Source organism: Eptesicus fuscus, chromosome 18 (genome assembly GCF_027574615.1).
Source record: "Eptesicus fuscus isolate TK198812 chromosome 18, DD_ASM_mEF_20220401, whole genome shotgun sequence".
Taxonomy (NCBI): Eukaryota; Metazoa; Chordata; class Mammalia; order Chiroptera; family Vespertilionidae; genus Eptesicus; species Eptesicus fuscus.
In genome coordinates, this window is record NC_072490.1 from 38,866,625 (window position 1) to 38,889,104 (window position 22,480).

A 22,480-nucleotide genomic window follows, 5' to 3' on the forward strand; every position below is an offset into this window, starting at 1 on the left:
TATAAATGACATTTTGAGGTAGCTGCAACAAGTATAACATGGTTTGAATATGTCTGTGATATTTTTTATGTCAATTTTTTTGTCTAAAGTTTTACATGTCTCCTTTTTCCCCAATTGACTGCCCCCCTCCACCCCCAGCCATTCCCACCCCGGCAAGCCCCTACCGCCCCAGTGTCTGTGTCCATTTGGTTGTGCTAATATGCATGCATATAAGTCCTTTGGTTGTTCTCTAACCCCCACCACCACCACCACCATTTGTCTCTAGATGGATCTATTCTTGTTCATCAAATTATGTTGATCATTATATCCCACATATGAGTGAGATCATGTGATATTTATCTTTCTCCGACTGGCTTATTTTGCTTAGCATAATGTTCTCCAGTTCCATCCATGTTGTTGCAAATGTTAAAAGTCCTTTCTTTTTTATAGTGGCATATGTTTCTAACTCTCTATCCTTCTCCCTTCCTCTCTGTAAAAAAATCAATAAAATATCTGTGACTTTTTTTAACATGTGCAAAGACCCTGTGGCAGAACAAAACATGGGAAGTATTAAGGACTAAGGCTAGTGTGGTTGGATCACAGGGTGATGGAAAAGAGGGATATGAATGAGGTTGCTTTGGTGGAAAAGGCTTCTCTATCTCTCTCTGTCACACACACACACACACACACACACACACACACACGCACGCACACCAAAATAACTGTAATAAGGAAATAGCACATGAATGGGCTGAAATAGCACATGAAATGGCAATGAAATAACTATAGAAAAGAAATTGTAGATACAGTTTTTGAAATGAATGGGTCTATTGATCAATTCAGTTAAACAAGAATTTTCCCCAGGGACACTATAATCTATAGTTGATTATAATAAAAAACCTTGGTTGAGAGGGTATGGGCAAATTATAAGACATTTTCCCAGTGAACTGAAGAATCACAGGCTTGCAATGATGTTAAATCCATTTTATGGATGGGGAAACTGATGCGCAGAGAGAAGAAATAATTGCTAGAAGCCACACAGGTAGAGCTAGACCTGAGCCCTGGTCCTTTACCTGTAATCACTGCACGCTGCTGCTGCAAACACCCAGCTCAACAGCACAGGCATAGCCAGGTCATTTGTGTTGCTTACCAGGAGCTTTTATTGACAACTAAGAGCTCTAAGGAGAAATTCAAACAGAATTATCAAAATCTAAACTTGTCCGACTGCCAGCCCCATCTCCCCACCTCAACCCCTGGGATCGAGAATGAGAATTTTATTTGGTGTGTCTCTCATCTATTCTACATTACTCTGTGATAAAGAAAATCCATTTCCCACTAAATTACAATTGCTTTCTCATTCTAACAAACACTATACCCCTGGTACACACCAGAATAAAAATAAATTGATTTTTAAGTATCCCTGAAAAAAAAAGCCCAACAACAATAAGAAGCATAAAAATCGTGGTGCCATTGTGTGTCTTTGGAACAACGTAGCTATGAAAATGGATTCCGTCCCTGGAGACAGCCGTTGTACCTCCATGAGGGCAATGTTTCTGGGCAGTTCAGTAGCTTAGAAAAAAACTTTAGTTTTCCAGACAGTTTGCATACATAATGCTAAAGGACTGTGTGCTTGAACTGTTGCTAAGAAAATAGGACAGTTAATAAAAGAGAGGGACTTTTGTAGGGTCTCGACACTCCTTTTCTCCTCACTGGAAACCCTCACAACCCCTCTATGTTAGGATCTGAAAACTTAGCACTCAACAGCAGGTAAGTGACAATTTTATCTAGGGCCTCACAGGTTCAGGTGGCCACTGATCCACCGAGATCCTATGTCAGTTACTCTCTGACAATCCCTCCTCCATCATCACTTCCATAAAGACTGCTTCCTTACGCAATGCTTTGCTGGTGACTGAGCCAGCCTCCGTCCTCTGATACCGAAGCAAGCACAGTTGTCCCTGCGTCAGCCTAAAGCTCCCACATCGAGTGTCAATGCAGAAACTGAACACTCATGTTCTGAGGAGCAAGATTCCTCACCACTCACTGAGTCGCAGAAACTGAAGTTTAAACAGATGGTCACCACCTATCACCACGTGGTGCTCAAAACCTCTCTGAGGATGCACAATCACCAGTGTGAATGAAGCGAATGTATTTCAGTGTCTTGTTCAAAACAAAGAACAAAAGGATAATTAAAGTTCCAAGTGCTTAATTTTGTATGGTAAACATTAATGTATAATAAAACACAACAACAAAAAGCACCTCTAAAAATAGTGAAAAGAACACGTATGTAAAGATATTGAGATGTAATCAGTGCATTGTGGGAAATGTAATTTACATGCATCCCACTGAATGAAATCGATGCTGCTACTGATGATGGGCCCCTAGCAGGTCACTTTAAATCTGAGTCTCTTCTCTCATCTGTAGAATGAAAGGGCTGGACTAGATTATGTCCACAGTTCCTTCCAGTTCAGATATCCTATGAGTAGGGATTCTCTTCCAAGAGGCATACATGGAGATTTAAGAAGGAAGAAATTAGGTCCCTGCACTCTTGCCCTTTGCCCTCATGAACTCCAGATGTCTCACTGCATCCAAGCGTGTAACCCTTCTGGAAAGGCAGATTCACGTTTCAGGTCAGCACTGACCTCCTGTTCATCACCAGTGTCAGCTCTGGCAATATCACTACTGATGGGAATGCTGTTTTTTTTTCCAAGAAGTATCTGTGTCTAGGCCACTCTGAAGTGCGCCTTGTTCAATCCAGAATTGCCAGCAGGATTTTCGGAAGCTTGAGCAAAGGGTTAAATGGATTTTACTAAGTGGATTTTACAATGGTTCCAAGGATGAAAAAGTCCTGTATGATTTAATGTCACAGGAAGGACAACTTCAAGACCTTTGTAACCAAAGCTCATGATCGAGACCCCTTTTATGGTCATTGATACAACTGTTTTAAATAAAGTTTCTTTCCTTTATTATAAGGATCTGAGCATGTGGCTTACTGAGGAGGCTCTCTCAGTGGGCGGGGCATGTAAGCTGAATGTGCCTGTGCGATCCAAAGTGCAGGTTGTTGGCGACCGTGTATGCTGCGGCACAGACAGTGCTCAGCAAATGTCTGTGGACTCCCCGACATCTCCCATCTCTCTCACTCCTCCCCTGCTACTGAAACCTCAGAAGCATGTGCTGCAGAGAGCATAGCTAGAGGATAGACATAGCTGCCCAACCTTCAGGACACTTCCCTTTGTCTCCAGCCACTGGAATATGGGGATTTGTCTGACTGAGTCATACCCTAGCCTGTACTGACAAATGCAAGTCTTCATATTGACATCTGCCCAGGCATTATGTGGCCACTGCTCCTCCCCACTAAGGTCCCCAGCATTGTTTTCCTATCTGTGATAGGTTAGATAATGCTGAGTGAAGAACAGAATCCTGAGATCCAGACAAGGTTGTGATTTGCATGTATATTTCATGCTTAACAAGGCTTTAAACCCTGCATGAATGGTCAAGGGAATTTGTCTTCTGGCCTTCCAGAGAACAAATCAATCAATCAATCAATCTCTCTCTCTCTCTCTCTCTCTCTCTCTCTCTCTCTCTCTCTCTCTCCATGGAATTAGGAAGTGGAGCCTCGCTATCTCAGCTATAACAAGGCTCTGTTGTCCATCCCAGAATGTCCCCTTTCCCTCATATGTGATATGTGTGGCTTTCTATCCTAGGTTTCCTCCACTCCTGTATCTGCCAGCACCATAAGATGTATTTTGAAAGTTGCAATTCTAAGTCCATCCATGGATCCAGCAAATAATATACTTTTACATTTCATCCTCGTGTAAGAAAACAAACAAAGATAAGGTGAGCCACGCCAAGGACAAAGGGATCCTGGATCAGAAGCCTTACTATGGACACCATTCACTGGATGGTGATACCATACCTTCCACATAGGCAAAAGCCACAGGAATTGAAGTGCTAAAACCAGTATGTTCAATTCTAGTCAAGGAAGATAACTGACCAGTCCAACAGACTGCAGGGGTCAGAAAACTAAGGCCCTGAGCCAAATCTGCTCTGTACTCAGACTACTTTCATATGGCCTACAAGCTAAGAATGGTCTTTACATTTTTAAAAGGTTTTTCTCTATGTGAGTTGTGTGTGTGTGTGTGTGTGTGTATGTGTTGTGTGTGTGTGTGTGTGTGTGTATGTGTGTGTGTGTGTGTGTGTGTGGGTGTGTGTGTGTGTATGTGCGTGGTGTGTGTGTGTGTGTGTGTGTGTGTGTGTGTGTGTGTTTAAAATCTTTATTGTTGCAAGTATTACATATGTTCCCCTTTTTTCCCCATTGACCCCTTCTAGCTTGCCCCCACCCACCACACCAGGCCTTCACCACCCTATTGTCTGTGTGCATGGGTTATGCATATTTACATGTAAGTTCTTTGGTTGATCATTTCCCATCTACTCACCTACCCAACAAAGCTGACTAATAAAGGAACAGGAGATGGAAGGGTGAGAGGAAGGCTAAAGGAAAGGATCTGGCACCTCAGTGTGAATGAGTTTAACAGATCATGTTAGCCCTCTGGATCCTTCTCATCACTGATTCATCTTAAAAATCACCTCCTCACTGAAGCCTTCCATGGCTACCATATCTAAAGTAGATTTGGTACTTTTTCCAGGTGTTCTCTATTTCAATTTACCTGTTTTAGTTTCTTCAGGACATATATTACTACCTAAAATTATCTGTTGATTATTTTTTCTCACTAGAATGTAAGTTTCATAAAAACACTGACCTTGTCAATTTTGTTCACTGTCCCCAAGGCCTAGAAAGTGCCAGGCACAAAGATAATATTCCTAAGTACAATTGACTAGATTATTTCTTTGCAATAGAAGGTACCAGAAAATATATGATGAGAAAATTTGGTCCAGGTCAGAAACACACACACACACACACACACACACTAGGAAGGTCAGGAACTAGAAGGCAACTTTACCCCCACCCCCCTTTCCACAGTGATGTTGAATTGACACTTTTAACCCCATGACAGGTCAGGTAATTCACCATCTGCTGTTTTTTTCTAGACCACACATCTCATCTTGCTTGTGGTGTGAGGGCTCTGAGCGTTGAGGAGAGACTGCAGATGTTTCAGCAGAGGCCCAGATGGTGCTCAGAGAAGCGTCTGGAATCTCAAATCAGCCTTGGCTACAGCTCACCTCTGCTACCTGCTTTGATCTGCAATGCTTCTGATAGGTTTCCAGAATGAATACTGCCAGAAGCTTTCTGGGAGATAGGTTCAGAAGTCCTGCCTTTTTAGAAACACACCCTGCAGTTAGACTAGCCACTTCCATCTCTACATGAAAGATGTTGATAAGAATAGGAACCCTTCAAAAGACAAGACAAGGTTAATTGCTATAACTTAGGCTCTTGGTTAACTAAAAAATTTGTATCTCCATCGTCTCTATTCCCAGTGTCTAGCAAGTGGCAGCCTACAGGTACAGCTGTGCAGGCTATGAACTAGACAAAGCTGTGAAGTGGCATTCTAATCCCAGTCTTTGTGAACAGCAGCCCCTGGCACTGTGCAGGATACAACCCTCCATTGTAATCCTGATTCATGGCATATGGCACACCAAGGTGCTCTGTAAAATGTGCTGAATAAATTAGGGAGATAGAAACCTGGGAGGCTCATTAGTTTTCTGGGAACTATATCAGATGGCCGCTGGGCAGGTGGGTGGAGCCTGAAGTGTCCACATCTTTTCGGAAAGAAGGAAGGAACTGGGATCTGTAGTCCAGGAACATTGCCTATAGGATTTGTTTACTTCAAGGAAGTTATAGAACTTCGCCTAGCTAATTGATCTGATAAAATGGGTTCCCCAAAGGGAGGAAGATGCAATGCTTATGTTGTGAGTAAATCAATTTTGCTATAGTTTTTTTCATGTTGCTTCAGTTTTTTTCATTCCATGGATTGGATCAAGAGTTCTATAACATGTGCAGATGCTTATAAAACTTCTATCTGGTCTCTCTTACTCTGCTTTTACCCCCTTACAGTTTTCTCCTTACAACAAATCCAAGTTGTCTTTCTAAAATGTAAATCAGGCACTGAAGCTCCCTATTATTCCCCCATCTTGCTCAGAATGAATTCAAAATACCTGCATGCACATTTCCTGGCCCAGCTTATATTTATCAAGTCAATTACACTCTCACCCGAGTGACTTGCCCTCTGCTACGCCATTTTTTTGCAGATTTCAGCTTGAAAAGTACCTTCTCCAAGACCTCCCTGACCATCCCCATCTAAAACAGAGGCCCCTGTAATATCTATTTCAGACCCCCCTTTGCTTCTCCCATTTCTTCTTATATTTTCCCCATTTTTTTCTTGCATTTTGTCTCATTGTACTACCAGAATGTTATTCCCATGAGGGTAGAGATTTATCTGCTTCATTGTTGTGTCCCCCAAACCAAGAAAAGTACCTGGCACATAGTTGGTTTTAAAAAAATATTTGTGAAATGAATGTTTGAAACTGATAACTGTCAAAAACAGAAACCTGGATAAACACACAAAACCACAAAAAAAAAAAATAGAAAATTACAAGCCAATATCCTTGATGAAAATAAATGCAAAAATTCTCAACAAATATTAGCAAACTGGATTCAATAATACATTAAAGGATTATACACTATGACCAGTGGCATTCACCCCAGAGATGCAAGGATGGTTCAACCTCCATAAGTCAATCAATGTGTTCTATTACATTAACTATGACAAAAAGTAATCATCTCAATAAATGCAGAAGAATCATTTGACAAAATTCAACATCCTTTTATGAAAAACTCTCAATGAAGTAACTATAAAAGGAACATACCTTAATATAATAAAGGCCATCTATGACAAAAACACAAGTAATATCATACTCAGTGGTAAAAAGCTGAGAAAGCTTTTCCTCTAAGGTTGGAAACAAGACAAGAATGCTCACTATCACTACTTCTTTTCAACAGACTATTGGATTTCCTAGCCTCAACAGTCAGACAAGGCAAAAAAATAAAAGGCATCTAAGTTGGAAAGGAAGAAGTAAAACTCTCATTAGTTGCAGATGATGGATTACCATATAAAGAAAATCCTAAAGATTGCATCAAAAAACAGTTAGAACTAATAAATGACTTCAGTAAAGTTGCAGGATACAGTGGCAATATACAGCAATAGGTTGTGTTTCTATACACCAATGACAAATAATCAGAAGGAAAAATAATTTTAAATCTAATTTACAATTGCATCAAAAAATATTGAATACCTAAGAATAAATTTAACCACAGAGAGGAAACAGCTACACTGAAAATTGTAAGACACTGAAGAAATTAAAGAAGATACAAATAAATGGAAGGATATAGCTTGCTCACAGATTGAAAAAAATTAATATTGTTCAAATGTCCTTACTACCTAAAGTAATATACAAATTCAAAATACCAATGGTATTCTTCTCAGAATTAGAAAAATTAATCCTAAAAGTAATATGGAGCAACAAAGACTCCTAAGACCCAAAAAACCTCGAGAAAGAACAAGGTGGGAGGTATCAGGCTCCCTGATATCAAACTATACTACAAAGCTACAATAATAAAAACTGCCTGGTACTGGCATAAAAACAGATATATAAATCAATGGAATAGAATCAAGAGCCCAGAACTAAATCCTTGCTTATAATGGTTAATCTATAGCAAAGGAGGCAAAATATACAATGAAATAAAGACAGTCTCTTCAATAAGTGGTGTTTGTAAAACTGGACAGATAAATGAAAGAAAAGAAATAGAATCACTTTCTTACACCATATACAAAAATAAACTCAAAATGGATTAAAGACAAAAATATTGGATCTAAAATCGTAACACTCCTAGGAGAAACATGGACAATAAGTCATAACTTTGCTCTTAGCACTATTTTTTATATGTCTCCTCGAGCAAGACAAACAAAAGAGAAAATTAACAATGGGATTATATCAAACTAAATATGTTTTTCACAGTGAAAAAAACCATCAACAAAACAAAGAGACAACCTACTGAATGGGAGAAGATATTCACAAATGATGCATACAATAAGGGTTAAATCTCCAAAACATATAAAGAACTCATACAACTTAACACCAATCCAATTAAATAATGGTCAGAGGACCTGAATAGACATTTCTTCCAAGAGGACATACATATATCCAACAGATATATAAAAACATATGCAATATCATTAATCATCAGGGGAAAATCACAATAGTCAGAATGGCTATCATCACTAAATCAACAAATAACAGGTGTTGGTTAGGATGTAGAGAAAAAGGAACCCTTGTACACTGTTGGTGGGAATGTAAATTGATACAGCCACTATGGAAAATAGTGTGAACTTTCCTTAAAAACATTAAAAATAGATCTACCATATGATCCAGCAATTCTACTTCTGGAAATATATCCGAAGGAAACAAAAATCACTATCTCAAAGAGGTATCTGTACCTCCATGTTCATTACAGCACTTGGAAACCACCTACCCATTCATCAATGGATGAATGAATAAAGAAAATGTGGTGTATATATACAATGGAATGTTATTCAGCTATAAAAATGTAACCCTTCCAACAACAGGGATGAACCTCGAGGGCATTATACTAAGTGAAATCAGACAGATACAGAAAGACAAATACTGTATGATCTCACTTATATATGGAATCTAAACTAACAACAACAAAAAAAACAACAACAACTCATAGAAATAGAGAACAGATTGGTGTTTACCAGAAGTAGGTTTTGGGGACTGGTGGAAGGGGTCAAAAGGTACAAATTTCCAGTGTTAAGATAAATAATTTCTGGAGATGTGATGTACAGCATTGTGACTATAGTTAACAATACTGTATTATATTCTCATCACAAGGAAAGAAAACTATTTGAGTTGATGGATGTTAACTAAACTGTGGCAATCATTTTGCAATACACGAGCATATCAAATGTGTATACCTTAAACTAATACAATGCCAACCATATATCAATACAACTGAGGAAAATGAGATATAAATATTTACAATTTTTTAAAAAATCCAACCCTACCCCCCAAAAAAGGATTTGATCAGTTTAGACATCCATTTGCAGTTCCTAGGAATATCCATTTTTTCATGCATTCACTACCATGGATTTTTTGTCATATTTACTATTCTGAAGACTAAAACTGGGGTGTGAGATTGGACATTTTTATAGATTCATTGCAAATTAATTTCAATAAAGCTCTTTCACAATAAATTAATTCAGTTTAGAATGTTTATTCATCTAACAATGCCTGGTCATTCTTGAAGATCAATCTGGTCTGTGTAGTCTTTATAGATAAACTCTTCCCAAGACTGATCTCTTTCATTTATTGCTATAATTCTCCTTTCCTATGGCTTTATATTGTAGCACTTTTCACAGATATTAGTTTACATGGCTCTCTGTGATTTTAAACTATTTATTGATGGCAGGGTCTGTATCTCACTCTACAACAGATTCATTCATTCATTATTTCATTCATTCATTTCACAGAGATTTATGGAATACTTATTAAGGCCAGTCACTGGCTGGGGCTCTAGGGATCCAGAAAAGAACCAGAGTGACCAAGTGCTTGCATTCAAGATACTTATATTTATGAGGAGACAATAACCAACATCAGTTAGTGATGGATAATGACAGTCAGAAACAGAACTTAACTGGGGTGGAGATAACTTAACTTGGATGGAGGAGAGTTAAAACACTCCTTTGTAAGCTGAGATCTGAATGATGACAGAGGCAGTTTGAGATGTTCTGGGTGACGAAATCCTGGACAGAGGGCACATCTGTGCAAAGGTCCTGGGAAGGAAACTGTCTCAGTATGCTGAGAGAAAGAAATAAAATCCTAAGACTGAAGCAAAGTCAATGAGAAGGAGAAGGAGAAGCAAAAGAAATGAGCCTCAGAGATGTAGAAGGCAGCAGTTCACCTATGGCAGGAAAACAACCTTTTTTTGGTAAAGATTCAGATCAAAAATATTTTCAGCTTTGCAAGCCATATGTCCTCTGCCTCAACTTCTCAAGTCTGCCCTTGGAACCTGAAAGCTGCCATTGGCAGTGTGTTAATGAATGAACATGGCTGTGTTTCAATAAAAATTTATTTATAAAAACAAGCAGCTGGTTAGATCTGGCTGGTGACCCATAGTTTATGACCCTTGATCTTAATCTCACAGGCTCTAAAGAAGAATTTAAACACTATTATTCCAATGGTGGCAGAGAGGCGATGATGATGATGATGATGATGATGATGATGATGATGATGATATCAATGGAAGCCACTGGAGGATTTATTTTTAAAAGGGAGTGATGTGATTTGCAGGTGTTGTGGTCCATGGACCTGACATGTAACAGGAACGTAAAAATCACCTGTTAAATAACAAGGCCATGCAAAAAAAAAAAGCTATTTTAAAACTCTCTCCCCTAGAATATTAGCTCAGGGGTGGTATGCCACTGGAGGGAAGAAAATGTCATGATGGGGAACAAAAAACTGTCCTATTTGCTTTTTCAGTACATCTACTAACATGCTTTCTTAAGACCTGTGTGATGGAAGGCACTGGATCAGAAACCTGACTGTTTGTTCTAAGCCAAGCAATCAATTGGAACATAGAGCTGAAAGGAGCACACGAGGCGTGTTACAGACAATCTTCCGCTTTAGACACCTGAGGACCCATTCCTGAAGCCAGTGCCTCTAAGTCAGGCAGATGGGTTGCCAGCGTCTTCATTAAGGAATCACTTCCTTACATTTTCTCTTCCCAACAGCTGTAGTGGGAACTGCCTTCTGTGACAACATGAAATGCAGAGCTCTGTATGAGGACCCAACATTTAATGAGCGTGTGTACCAATTATCCACACAGCTCTTAACCCTGGAACCAGGAAGTGAAGTCTTCTCAGACACAGGCTTTCCTAGAGTTTTCAGTTCAATTTCTGGGTGGGCAGTTTGCCTCTCTCTGCTGTTTGTTAGCTTTTTATGCCAGGTTTTCAATATTGGAAAAGCTGAAGATTCTGACCCTATTCCCCACTGCACTGTAACCAGGAAATGTCCCAATTTAAAAACTAATATAAAAGATCCAAGGTCTTATAAAACACTTACCACTATCCCTGTCCACCCATCCGGCAAGGATTCTGGGAAAAGGGGATTAAAAACTAAAGCAAATTTTGCTACACAAATTGGAAACATCTATGTGGTTCCTTGCCTCTGTTAAGTGTCTTAAAAAAAAAAAAAACCACAAGAAACTTCAGGATCTGAAACATTAAACAAAGAGGAAATGATATGATTTCTGAGTTAAAACTAAGTGCTCCATTCATCTGGTATTTGGTCCAGCATCAGGCAGCAACCCAGGTCTCATCAACAAGGCAATTTGGCCGTGGAGTTTCAACCCAGTCACTTTGACAGGGCACTGGGAGATTACCAGGCAAACAATGGGATTGAAGTACTGGGAGGCAGATTCAGCCAGCCTCAATATCCGGTCTTGGACACTAACATCCAATAATTACAAACTGATCTGGGGCTTTAGGTCTGTTTGCCAGAATTTCCCAGGTGTGAACAACTGACACCTTATATATAAATCAAGCCTCTTTGGAAACAATATTAGCTTCCTGCAAGTGATAAGTCAGAAAAATGCGACCACATCAATGATCTAAGTGAAGATTAGAGAGTTTGCAATACAGAAAAGAAAATGGGACTCTGTTTTAGTCATTCAACTATCTACCAGAAGATTTTTACTGATGACCCGCTGTGCCTGAGGTTCCCCCTTCAGGTATATAAAGACCTTTGAGAACCTCAAGGAATTGCTCATTTAGTGGCACTGACTTGTATTTTACCTTCTTTGCCACAGTGTGCTCTCAGCCTTGCCCAACAATTCTTCTGTTGATTACTTGTGTTCCTTTCTCTTCCCTAATACCTTCACGTGGCTGAGACTTGAATGCGAAAATGCAACTTTTGTTCAGAGAAATTCCACACGAGCCCTCCTTGAAGTCTGTAATTGGATTTTCATTTATTTAGGCTATTTCACTCTCTGATGCACTGACTTATCAATTGCTTTGTGACCAAACCCATTCAGATCTGGGAAGCCAAATGTGGTGCAGAGCTGGGGTAGAGAGCTACCGAAGACATAGGTTAATAAGCTGGGGTATTAGAGGGTACATAACCTCATAGCAGATGTCATGCACTCTGTATTCTCATACCCAAGTGCCAATCAGCTGAGAACAGCTGTATTCGTTAGGAAATACTTATGGTTCAAAAGCCAGAGAAATCCAGTATCCTTGGAAGAAACTAAAGCAGTGGCAACACAGTGACAATATCCAAATCAAGGGAGACTGTGTACGAACAGCATTTCTAGCATATACGTAGATACTCTTCAAAACCATCTCTAATACCACAATACATAACATAATTGCTGTATTGTAGCCTCACCCGTGGGCCCCTCTCTGTACTTGGGGAGAGAGTGTGTACATGGAAGGCAGTGTTCCCAAGTCTCTTTCCTACTATGACCTTATGGAGCAGAATTTTAATTCCCAGGTCCCCGCCAACATTCTATGGCGTGGGAGGTGTGCTGGCCCCTTTACTGAACAGGAGGAGAAGGGGGTAGTACTGCTGGCTATCAGCACTGATACAATTTTTTTCCTTCAAGAAACTGTTCTCAGTCTTCCGCATCCCTCCGGTTCTATATGCTATTATGGGTCTAAACGTCTGAGCAGAGGAAAAGTCCCTTTAAATCATCATTGGTAACCACTTTCTGTCTTCCAAGAATAGAATTTTACATATTAGTTTTAAAAGATTCTGTACTCAATTATACATATTAAGTTTAAAAGATTCTGTACACAATTTCCCCCACACCGCCACACAATGGTGTCCTACACTTCAACTCAATCCTGACACTATTTACCCAGAGACAACATCATATTCCACAGGTTAAGGATTCAGTCCCACAAGACTGCTCCCCACCTAACTTCAGATGCCAATTCCAAGTCTAGATTGTCACCTGTGCTTCTGACCTACCAACCAAGGATTGGAGGTTCCAATCGCCCCTTCCTTAGGTTCGATTAATTTGCAAGAGCAACTCACAGAACTCAGAGAAACATTTTACTTACTAGATTACCAATTTTTTTTTAAATAAAAGGGTGTAACCCAGGAATAGCCAGATGGAAGAGATGCATAGTGTACAGGTATGGGGAAAGGATGCAGAGTTTTTGTGCTCTCCCAGCTCACCACTCTCCCCAAATCTACAAATGTTCACCAACCCAGAAGCTCTCCAAATATCATCCTTCGTGTTTTTTATGAAGGCTTCATTACAGAGGCATTATTAATTAAATCATTGGCCACTGAGAATGGATTCAACTTAGAGGCATTCTCTTCTCCCTGGAGATGGTGGTTGGGGGGCGTTGGACTGAAAAGTTCCAACTCTGTAATCACGTGACTGGCTGTCCTAGCAACCAGCCCCCATTCATAGATATAGTCCAAAAGTCATCTCATTAACATAACAAAAGACACCTTTATTACTCTTATCACTTAAGAAATTTCAAAGGTCACAGGAGCCTGTGACAGAAAACAGACAAACACCAAATATATATATTTCATATTATAAATAAAAATATTATATGCCCTAGCCAGTTTGGCTCAGTGGATAGAGCGTTGGCCTGCGGACTAAAGGGTCCCAGGTTCGATTCTGGCCAAAGGCACATGTCTGGGTTATGGACTAGATCCCCCCCAGTAAGGGGCATGCAGGAAGCAGCCAACCAATGATTCTATCTCATCATTAATGTTTCTATCTATCTCTCTCTCCCTTCCTCTCTGAAATCAATAAAAATATATTTTTTAAAATCCTATATAATAAAAGGCTAATATGCAAATGGACCAAACAGCAAAACAACTGGTCACTATGACATGCACTGACCACCAGAGGGCAGACAATGCAGGAGCTGTCCCCTGGTGGTCAGTGCACTCTCACAGGGGGAGCGCCACTCAGCCAGAAACCAGGCTCATGGCTTGCGAGCACAGCGATGGTGGCGGGAGCCTCTCCTCAAGGTAGCGCTAAGGAGCAGTGAGCCTGGCTTCTGGCTGAGCAGCACTCCCACAGGGAGCTCCTGTGGGGAGCAGGCTTAAGCTGGCAGGCAGACATCCCCGAGAGGGCGTATGCTAGGCTGAGGGACCCCCCCCACCCCATGCATGAATGTCATGCACTGGGCCTCTAGTATATTATAAATCACAGTATTACAGCTATCATGCAAACTGTTACTCATAAGCAATGAATAATTTTTGTAAAGCATAACTCCAACAGTGTCATACTTCACTGCCAACTCACTGAAGCACACTCCTCCCTTACCTAAAACAGTCAAGTATACAGGGTCCTCCAAGATTTCACCTCTACCCACCTCTCCAGAGTTGATCTTGTCATCCCCTAATCCATATTATAGCCCGTACTTATGATTTCCCAAATACATGACTGTTTTACCTTCTGCTTACCCTTCTACCTATGTGGGACAGAAATGTTTTGCTAAGGGGAGACTATTGTGGAAGGATATAGTTATTTGTTGAGCCTTTACCATGTACCAGAGAGTGTCTGAAGCCTTCTTTATACTCTAATTCATTTATACAATTCTAGTTTTATTACAGATGCAATTTCTAGTTTTTGAATAAACTATGCAAATAGGCCAACAGGTATATCAACACTTGATGATTAAGTTTCAAGAGAAAGGAGAAAGAGGAGAGAAAAGAAAGGGTTTCTGTGCAAAGCATTTTTTCATGGTTTTATTGATGTACACTTTGTTAAAAAAAAAAAAAAAAAAGGCAACAGGCTTAAAATGGAGTCACCTGTGCTAAGCCCACATCACCAAACTGAGACTTAATATCTAACTTAATAGCTGTTTCAACCTCTCCCAGGAATGTAATCTTATGGAGTCAGTCTATACTAGTCAATACTAGTAAGGTAATCCATCTGATAAACTGCTGTTTTCCCCAAAGGAAGGTGACCTTGCCTGAAACAATCCACTCTTTGCTTGTTTGTTCAGTTATCCCCAAGATTACAGCAGGAAGCAGAAAGGAGATGGTTAGTAACTTCCTTGTCCCCACCTCTTCCACCTACAAGTCTTTGATCTTACACAGCTCTTCAGTGCTTCTTCCTATTTGCTAGATGGGATGCTGCCCAATTCATGGATCATTGAATAAAGCCAATAAGATTTTAAAATTTTACTTAGCTAAGCTTTGTTTTTTAACAAATCCTATATAATAAAAGCCTAATATGCTAAGTGTCCGACCATTCATTCAACCGTTCGACCAGTCGCTATGATGTGCACTGACCACCAGGGGCAGATGCTCCAACTGGTAGGTTAGCTTGCTGCTGGGATCCGACTGATCAGGACTGGGTGAGATGGGCCGGACATGCCCTGGAGCCCTACGGCAGTCCCTCCCCACCCCAATTGTGCACCGGGGGGGTCTCTTGGCCTGGCCTGCACCCTTTCACAATCCGAGACCCCTCGGGGGATATCAGAGAACCAGTTTCAGCCCAATCCCCGCAGGCTAGGCCAAGGGACCCCACTGGTGCACGAATCTATGCACCAGGCCTCTAGTTGATATAAACTACACATATCTGAAGTATGCAATTCGATCAACTTTGATATATGTATACATCTGTGAAGCCATCACCACAATCAAAATGAAAGAACCCAGGAAAATTACACATTCAAATATATATAATGTTTAGGTTCAGAGCACCATAGAATGATGGGGAGGATAGGCTAGCTCCTAGGACAAGATTTCTTGTGCTTTGAGAAAAGTTCTTTCTCAAAATGATAGGTGGTCTCTGATGCACTGACAAATGCCACAGGACAGAGGTTTGTTTGATGATCCTGGTATTAGTTTTAAAGGTGAGGCCTGGGTCCTTAATGATGGATCTCTTGGTGGCTGAAGTCTCAAAGTGAAAAACACCTAATGGAGAAAGTGTGCTCCAAGGAGCACCCCAACTGGGGGCAGATTCAAGGTCTCTTGTTGAATCTTCCCTTTCAGCAGAAATTTCTCTCTTTGGAGTAACTCTGTTCAAATCTCAATTGGTCAAGACCTTTGTTTTAATGTCATAAGCTCTTTGCTTATTCTAGCTCTGTTCAGTTTCATGCAAGCTCTTGATTTTTACCTGCTGAACTAGTTATTCGTGCTGAAGGAAGAGACTAAGATGATGAAGGCTCCGACTATCCTAGGTGACTGCGCTGGAACTTAGCTGATACATCATAAGGGGAGAAAGGCGGACCGCACCACCAAAGGCATTGGCTAATACCAGCTGGTTTCAGAGGGCTGTTTAGAGTGAAGTTACCACCAAGATCACAGCAGGAGGCAGAAAGGAGATGGTTTCATATGCTTCTGACATAACCAGAAACAGACAAAGTAAACAACAGAAGATCTCAACCACCATCTGCATGCCCATCAGAGCATGGGTGCACAGCCTCATATAAACTATTGGAACATTTCTCTCCACTGTGTTTAGATGGACTCCAGAAGCAAAAATAAGGACTTTCTTTTAAAAAGAAGTGTATGTGTGTGAATATGTGCATATTTATACATCTAGAAGTAGAGACATCAGACTGTTAACAATGAGTCTCTCTAAAGGATGGGATAATGGGAGTCCTTTTTCTTCATTTACATGCTATTTGTAAAAAGGTTAAAAAAGAAATGTGACTTTCATGATAAAAAGAAAAAGATCCTGGAAAGTTCTGAATAAACAGCAGGTTTAAGGTGTCTGTAGGGTGTCTCAGGTTTGGGCTGGGTGGCCTGTGTCCTTCCTACCTGAAGGTGCTTCTTTTCCAGGTGGCATGCAAAACTCTCTGAATAGATGTATCCACAAGCCAAGCCTTTGTTTCTCATGGAAAAATAATCTAGTCCTCCAACAAACAGTGTCACTATATAACAATGGGATATTACCACAGCTCACTAAACCAACTAGCTCCTACTATGCTACCGCCCTACCACTGGCGATCTTCCCAAGAATCATTAGTCACCTAAATATAAATTCTACAACCAGGAATCATTCTTCTACGGCTTAGGCTTACATTTTCCCTCCCTGGCCATGTTGCAAGATACTCATCCTAGTGGGTAAGGGTTAGCAATGACAAATAAACAAGATAGCATCTTCCTTAACAAGAGGAAAAATAAACCATGGAGGTTGATGTTTTGCAAGAAATAAGGAACACTCCTCATACTTTATGCTGAGCTAATAAACTCAACTGATGAGAAATTTCACAAAGATATACATAGCATAATCAAAATAAATTAAATTCCCTGAAACAGTAAATAGTTATTACTGAATTCACTGCCTAATTGTTTTCCCCCTATTTTAATGAAATTTTTCAATTTGAAACAAAACTGTTAAACCTAAACAAAAAAGGAGCGGTTATGATTCTGTATGTTTGCTAGCTTGGTAAGAATGCCTTTTGCTGTGATCTCTTCGCGGCATTTAGCAATTTGTCACCTTCCACAATTTAAAGTCCATGGTTTTATGTCCATTAAATATAGGGTGTCCCCATAAAGGTATATGTACACTTTGAATAATTATAAAGGAAGTGTTTATTAAAACATATTTCATTTTTCAAAATTGAGCTGCTAAAGTGTATATACATTTTTTAGAACACCCTGTATTTTTAAATGATCACTCATGCTTGTCTAGTCATATGCCTGTTATTGAGGTGTGTGCATTTTCATATAACAATTCCCTATTCCCATTTGACAATTCAGTACCTTTGTGCCAATCAACCACGTAGAACACCATAACCCACTGAGGGTGTACAAAGATTAATAAAAGTAAAAAGCTCATTGCTTGAAGAAAGCTTCATTTTTCCTATAGGCCAGTGCTACCAGCACATTGTCTAGAACAACCAGAATCAATGAATTCAATTCCTAAAATTTTGTATCATTTACAGGTTTTTTAATGAATAAACTATACCCCCTAACCTTCCTGAAAAGATTCATAGTCATGACTGGAAATGGATAGAAATGACAAATGACATGGTAGACACATAGATCGTCAAACATGCATTACAAAAAGGCTCATCTATAAAACAACCACAGTTATTCCTCCCTTTTATATGCCTCAAGAATAAATTTTTAAGAAAAGGACTTAATGTTTCCTAACCTCGTGCATGGGGAATTGTGTTTGTTTTCATAAGAAAATGATCATTACCTCTACAGGCTTGGATGTGCACATCATGCGCCATAAAAGTTCAATGGTTATGGACTTACCTGCATACATTTGGAGACATTTTTTTCCTTCTTCTCTCTATTGCATTTCACTACCCTAACTCATATTTTACTACCCCCTTGGCTCAGGGATAGGTAGAAGCAATAAAACGAAAGTCAAGTTGGTTTCACAGACAGTAAACATGCATTATGAATTTGAAACATACCATCAGATACATATTATGCTCATTGAGCATATATTTTAGAAGAACTTCCTTCAAGACACTTTATGACTAAAACCATAATCTGGAACCATTCACTGTCCTTAGCTTAGAATTCTGTGTGGTTTCATGAGATGTTCACTTTAAAAAACACAGTCTAAACTTATAGCTTTTGAATCAAAATATAGGTAAAAGACATTTTTAATTGCAAAACCAGAAAAATACCATGAATCCTTTACACAATGAAACAGAGAACAGAAGTAACAATAAAAAATAAGATTCAACTAATAGATTAAGAAATTTGTAGGCAATCCTAGTTCACTCTTTGTTTGCCCCACTTAAGGAACTAAGGCCCTGAATGTTTAAGAGACTTCTCCAAAGTAACATGGGATCAGGCTGGACCCCCAACATCCTAGCTTCTAATCAAACTATAACTATGCTTTCTCCTACAGAGTGTTCAAGTTAGGACTCTAGGTCTCAGTTCTGGCTTCAGCTGTATCAACATGTCAGACTGCCTTCACCGAGGGAAGGACACCACATCTTAAGATCAATATATTCAAATTGCCCAATTTGCATGTACACAAAATTATAGCCAGATGGGGACGGGTATAGAAGTCAGATGTACGAATCACATACACCCAAAACCATCACCTTAGTATTGCCGTATTTGCATGCATGTCGAACCTGCAGCTAGTCATACGTGAATTGCACTAAGAATCAACACATTAGGGCTGCCTAATTTTCAGATGCATAAAAACTTATAATTATAGGTGGGGATCATGTGCAGTGACCATATTTAAGACCAACATATTAGGGCCCACTAATTTTGAAAACTTTGAACTTTCCCAGTTTGGAGATACTTATTCTTGTGTGTGTGTGTGTGTGTGTGTGTGTGTGTGCGCGCACGCGCGCGTGCAAATTTGAGTCTCTGGTATCACTCTGAAGCACTTGATGTGATTAATATATCTAACAACACGAACAACACATATCTCAGAATGTCTCCCCACAGTTAAGAGGTACTGAGGAGAGAGTAAGCAAGCTAAGAATGACCATCCTTATCCTGGAGGATGAGGAACTGTGGCCCCCTTCTCCTGTCCCTCAGAAATATGTGTGTAAATAGAGAGAGTGGAGAATTAATTATAGGAAGGTTTAATTTGGGTAGATTAGATCATTTCATGCTGGATAATCTCTTGCTACTTTGAGTAATTCTATAATAAAGTAGCTGGAAAAGTCTACCACTGGTTGATTCCAAGTGGCATAAATATAGCAAAGTTCCCTGTAGGTTATAGACTTTTGTAGCTTTGAGGCTGCTCATTTTGGATTTCTCTACTCTTAGGAATACCATTCTGCATATATAAAACCCCTTGCTCTATACAATTAATTTGGTTTCCATATTTACAAAAAGGAACACATTTGAAATGCATGGTGTAGGGTGCATTCTCACTTACCTTTTCCGCCGACTGCGCGGTGCCAAAAAAAATTGGAATGAAGGCAAGCCATACTATACATGTCGTGTACATGGTGAATCCAATGGGCTTGGCTTCGTTAAAGTTCTCTGGGACACCCCGAGTTTTGATGGCATACACAGTACATGTGACCATGAGGAGAATGCTATATCCCAACGAGCAAATGATTTGCAGATCTGTGATGTCGCATTTGAGAACTCCCCTGGCCAGCTCGGGGTTCATTGTCTTATGCTCATCATAGTCGACGATGATGTTGGGTGGGTCAACGCCAAACCAAATGAAAACACCTAGAAGCTGAACTGATATCAAACTTGAAGTGATCGCCAGCTGTGATGTCGGGCTGATGAGTCTGGGAGCTGTCACTGATTTCTTGCCCTGCTCAAATATGCGGTAAATCCGATTGGTCTTTGTCAAGAGGGCCGCGTAACTGATGCACATCCCCAAGCCCAAGAACACTCTCCGGAAGGAACACACCGCCACGTCCGGCTTGGCTATCATCAGGAAAGTGATGATGTAGCAGAGAAAGATGCCCGTCAGCAGCACGTAGCTGAGCTCCCGCCCCGATGCCCGCACGATGGGCGTGTCATTGTAGCGGATGAAAGTGGCCATGACAAAGATGGTGGCGATGATGCCCAACATCGCTAAGAAGACGGGGATCACGGCCCAGGGGGAATGCCACTCCAGCTTGATGATGGGGATATCCTGGCAGCCAGTCCGGTTCTCATTGGGCCGCTGGTCGTAAGGGCAGTGCTGGCACGTGTTCTCATCTAACTGGTACTGGTAGCCGTCACACGGCTCGCAGGTCCAGCAGCAGGGAGTTCCCTTCTGGGTCTTCTTTCTTTGGCCGGGTTTGCAGGGCAGAGTACACACGGAGTGGGGGATCTCCCGGACTCCTTTACCCCACTGCATGTCCTCGATCTGCAGCGTAAGGAACACGAATGCAACAGCGCATTATTCGAGAGAAAAGAGAAAGAACAATAGCAGCAAACAGTCATAAGAGAAGTATTTGACCACCCGATGAGGTCATGTAATTTACGCCTCTAGTAGGATCTACAACCAAGATTTGACTCCCTCCCAATCCATTGCAACATCCTCACCATTTACGTTGTTGTAGAGTATGTTCCAAACATACTTGATTCTAAGAAATTCCTGTGTCAACGTTAAAAAATATAAATTCCTTGTCCCCACCCCTGACCTCCCAAATAAGAATATCTTGAAAAAGAGCCTTTGGATCTTTACTTTTAACAAGTGCCCTGGGGAGCCCTATGATGAGATAAATTGAGAAATACCCACATGCTCTCTACCGCCTCCTCCAGGATAAATGCAAATGTCTCAAACCACAGCAAGAAACACACACACACACACACACACACACACACACACACACACACACACTGAAATAATATAAAAAACTACATTCATCTCCCTTATTAGGTGCTTTAAAAATTGTTTTAAGATTATTTTAAATTCTATAGCATCACTTCCATTTTCATTGAGAAATTGTGAAGCAGAGTCAGCCTTTCATTTCCTTTATCACCCAGGAGTGAAAAGGCTCACTTTGAGGGCTTTAATTCTAGAGGAGGATATCCTAAGAGGTCAGGAAGCATTTGATCAGAAAATAATACGGTCTGGAAACCTTTCAAGGTTGGCCGTGTACCTATTTGGAGATGAAAATTAAACGAAAACACTCTAACTCAGAAGAGGATAGACAAGTGTTTGCTTAATTAGAATATTGATTTTCTGGAAGGGAATCCATAATCAACAGTGTTCTGAGAAATAATGACATTAGCAATACAACGCTTTACTATTGGGCTGGAATTCATGGTGGTGGATACTGCCCGGCTTTGCCAGAATGGCAGCTACTGTTCTGCTTTCCTGAGGCCACTTTCTCAGAGCTCTCTTCTGTGTTTTCTGTGAAAGTTACACTGAAGCACCGGGGCAGCACACAGGGCACAAGCGTGGCCAGTGAGTAGACCACAGTGGGTCCCACGCCTCAGATCCACCTGGAGGACTTGTTACAACCCAGTATGCTGGCCCTATTTTCTGATTTTCAGATGCCCTGGGTATGGGATGGGGCCTGAGAATGTGTATTTGCAACAAAATCTCAGATGCTGTTGCTGGGCATTCTCTAGGGACCACACTTAATCCTCCACTGATATAGTCTCCTCCCAGAGCCTGGGTCAGGGATGGGATTACCTTGGAATGGCACAGTATTTAATTTCATGTTTTTTACTGAGATTGTACAGATTGAAAATCTTTGTTTTTGTTGGACTTGCAGTTTCCAGCATGTAGGGATGCTGGCTGGTGCTTGTGGCTACAAGAAGGAAGAAGTTTGTCAGGAAAAGAAGGGAACACAAAGGAAAGAAATGCAGAGAGTTGAAGACAAATGTTACTCTTGAGCCTGTTTGAGCCACTGGATGTAGCTATGCCTGAAGCAGGAATTCCTGAGGCTGTGCCATTATGTAAGCTAGTAAATCCTGCTATGCTGAAACACTTTAAATAGCATTTCTATCACTTCCAACCAAGTGTCCTAAAAATTATATATGTACTAAATAAATAATTTCAGCATCTACAACTTGCAAAAGATACACCTCGCAAATTAATGAGAGAATTAATTAAATTCCAATGAACAAATTTGGCTGATATTCCCCA

The 22,480-nt window shown here is 40.4% G+C and overlaps 1 protein-coding gene across 2 annotated transcripts in view; it reads right to left on the minus strand.

The window, feature by feature from the left end:
- The window catches only part of GRM7 (glutamate metabotropic receptor 7), a 734,510-nt gene that overhangs the window by 92,730 nt on the left and 619,300 nt on the right, over window positions 1–22,480 (minus strand). For both annotated transcript variants that reach the window (XM_054729938.1, XM_028161218.2), the window contains exon 8: window positions 19,811–20,746. In XM_054729938.1, coding sequence (XP_054585913.1) covers window positions 19,811–20,746 — 936 coding nt within the window. The remainder of the gene's footprint in view (window positions 1–19,810; window positions 20,747–22,480) is intronic.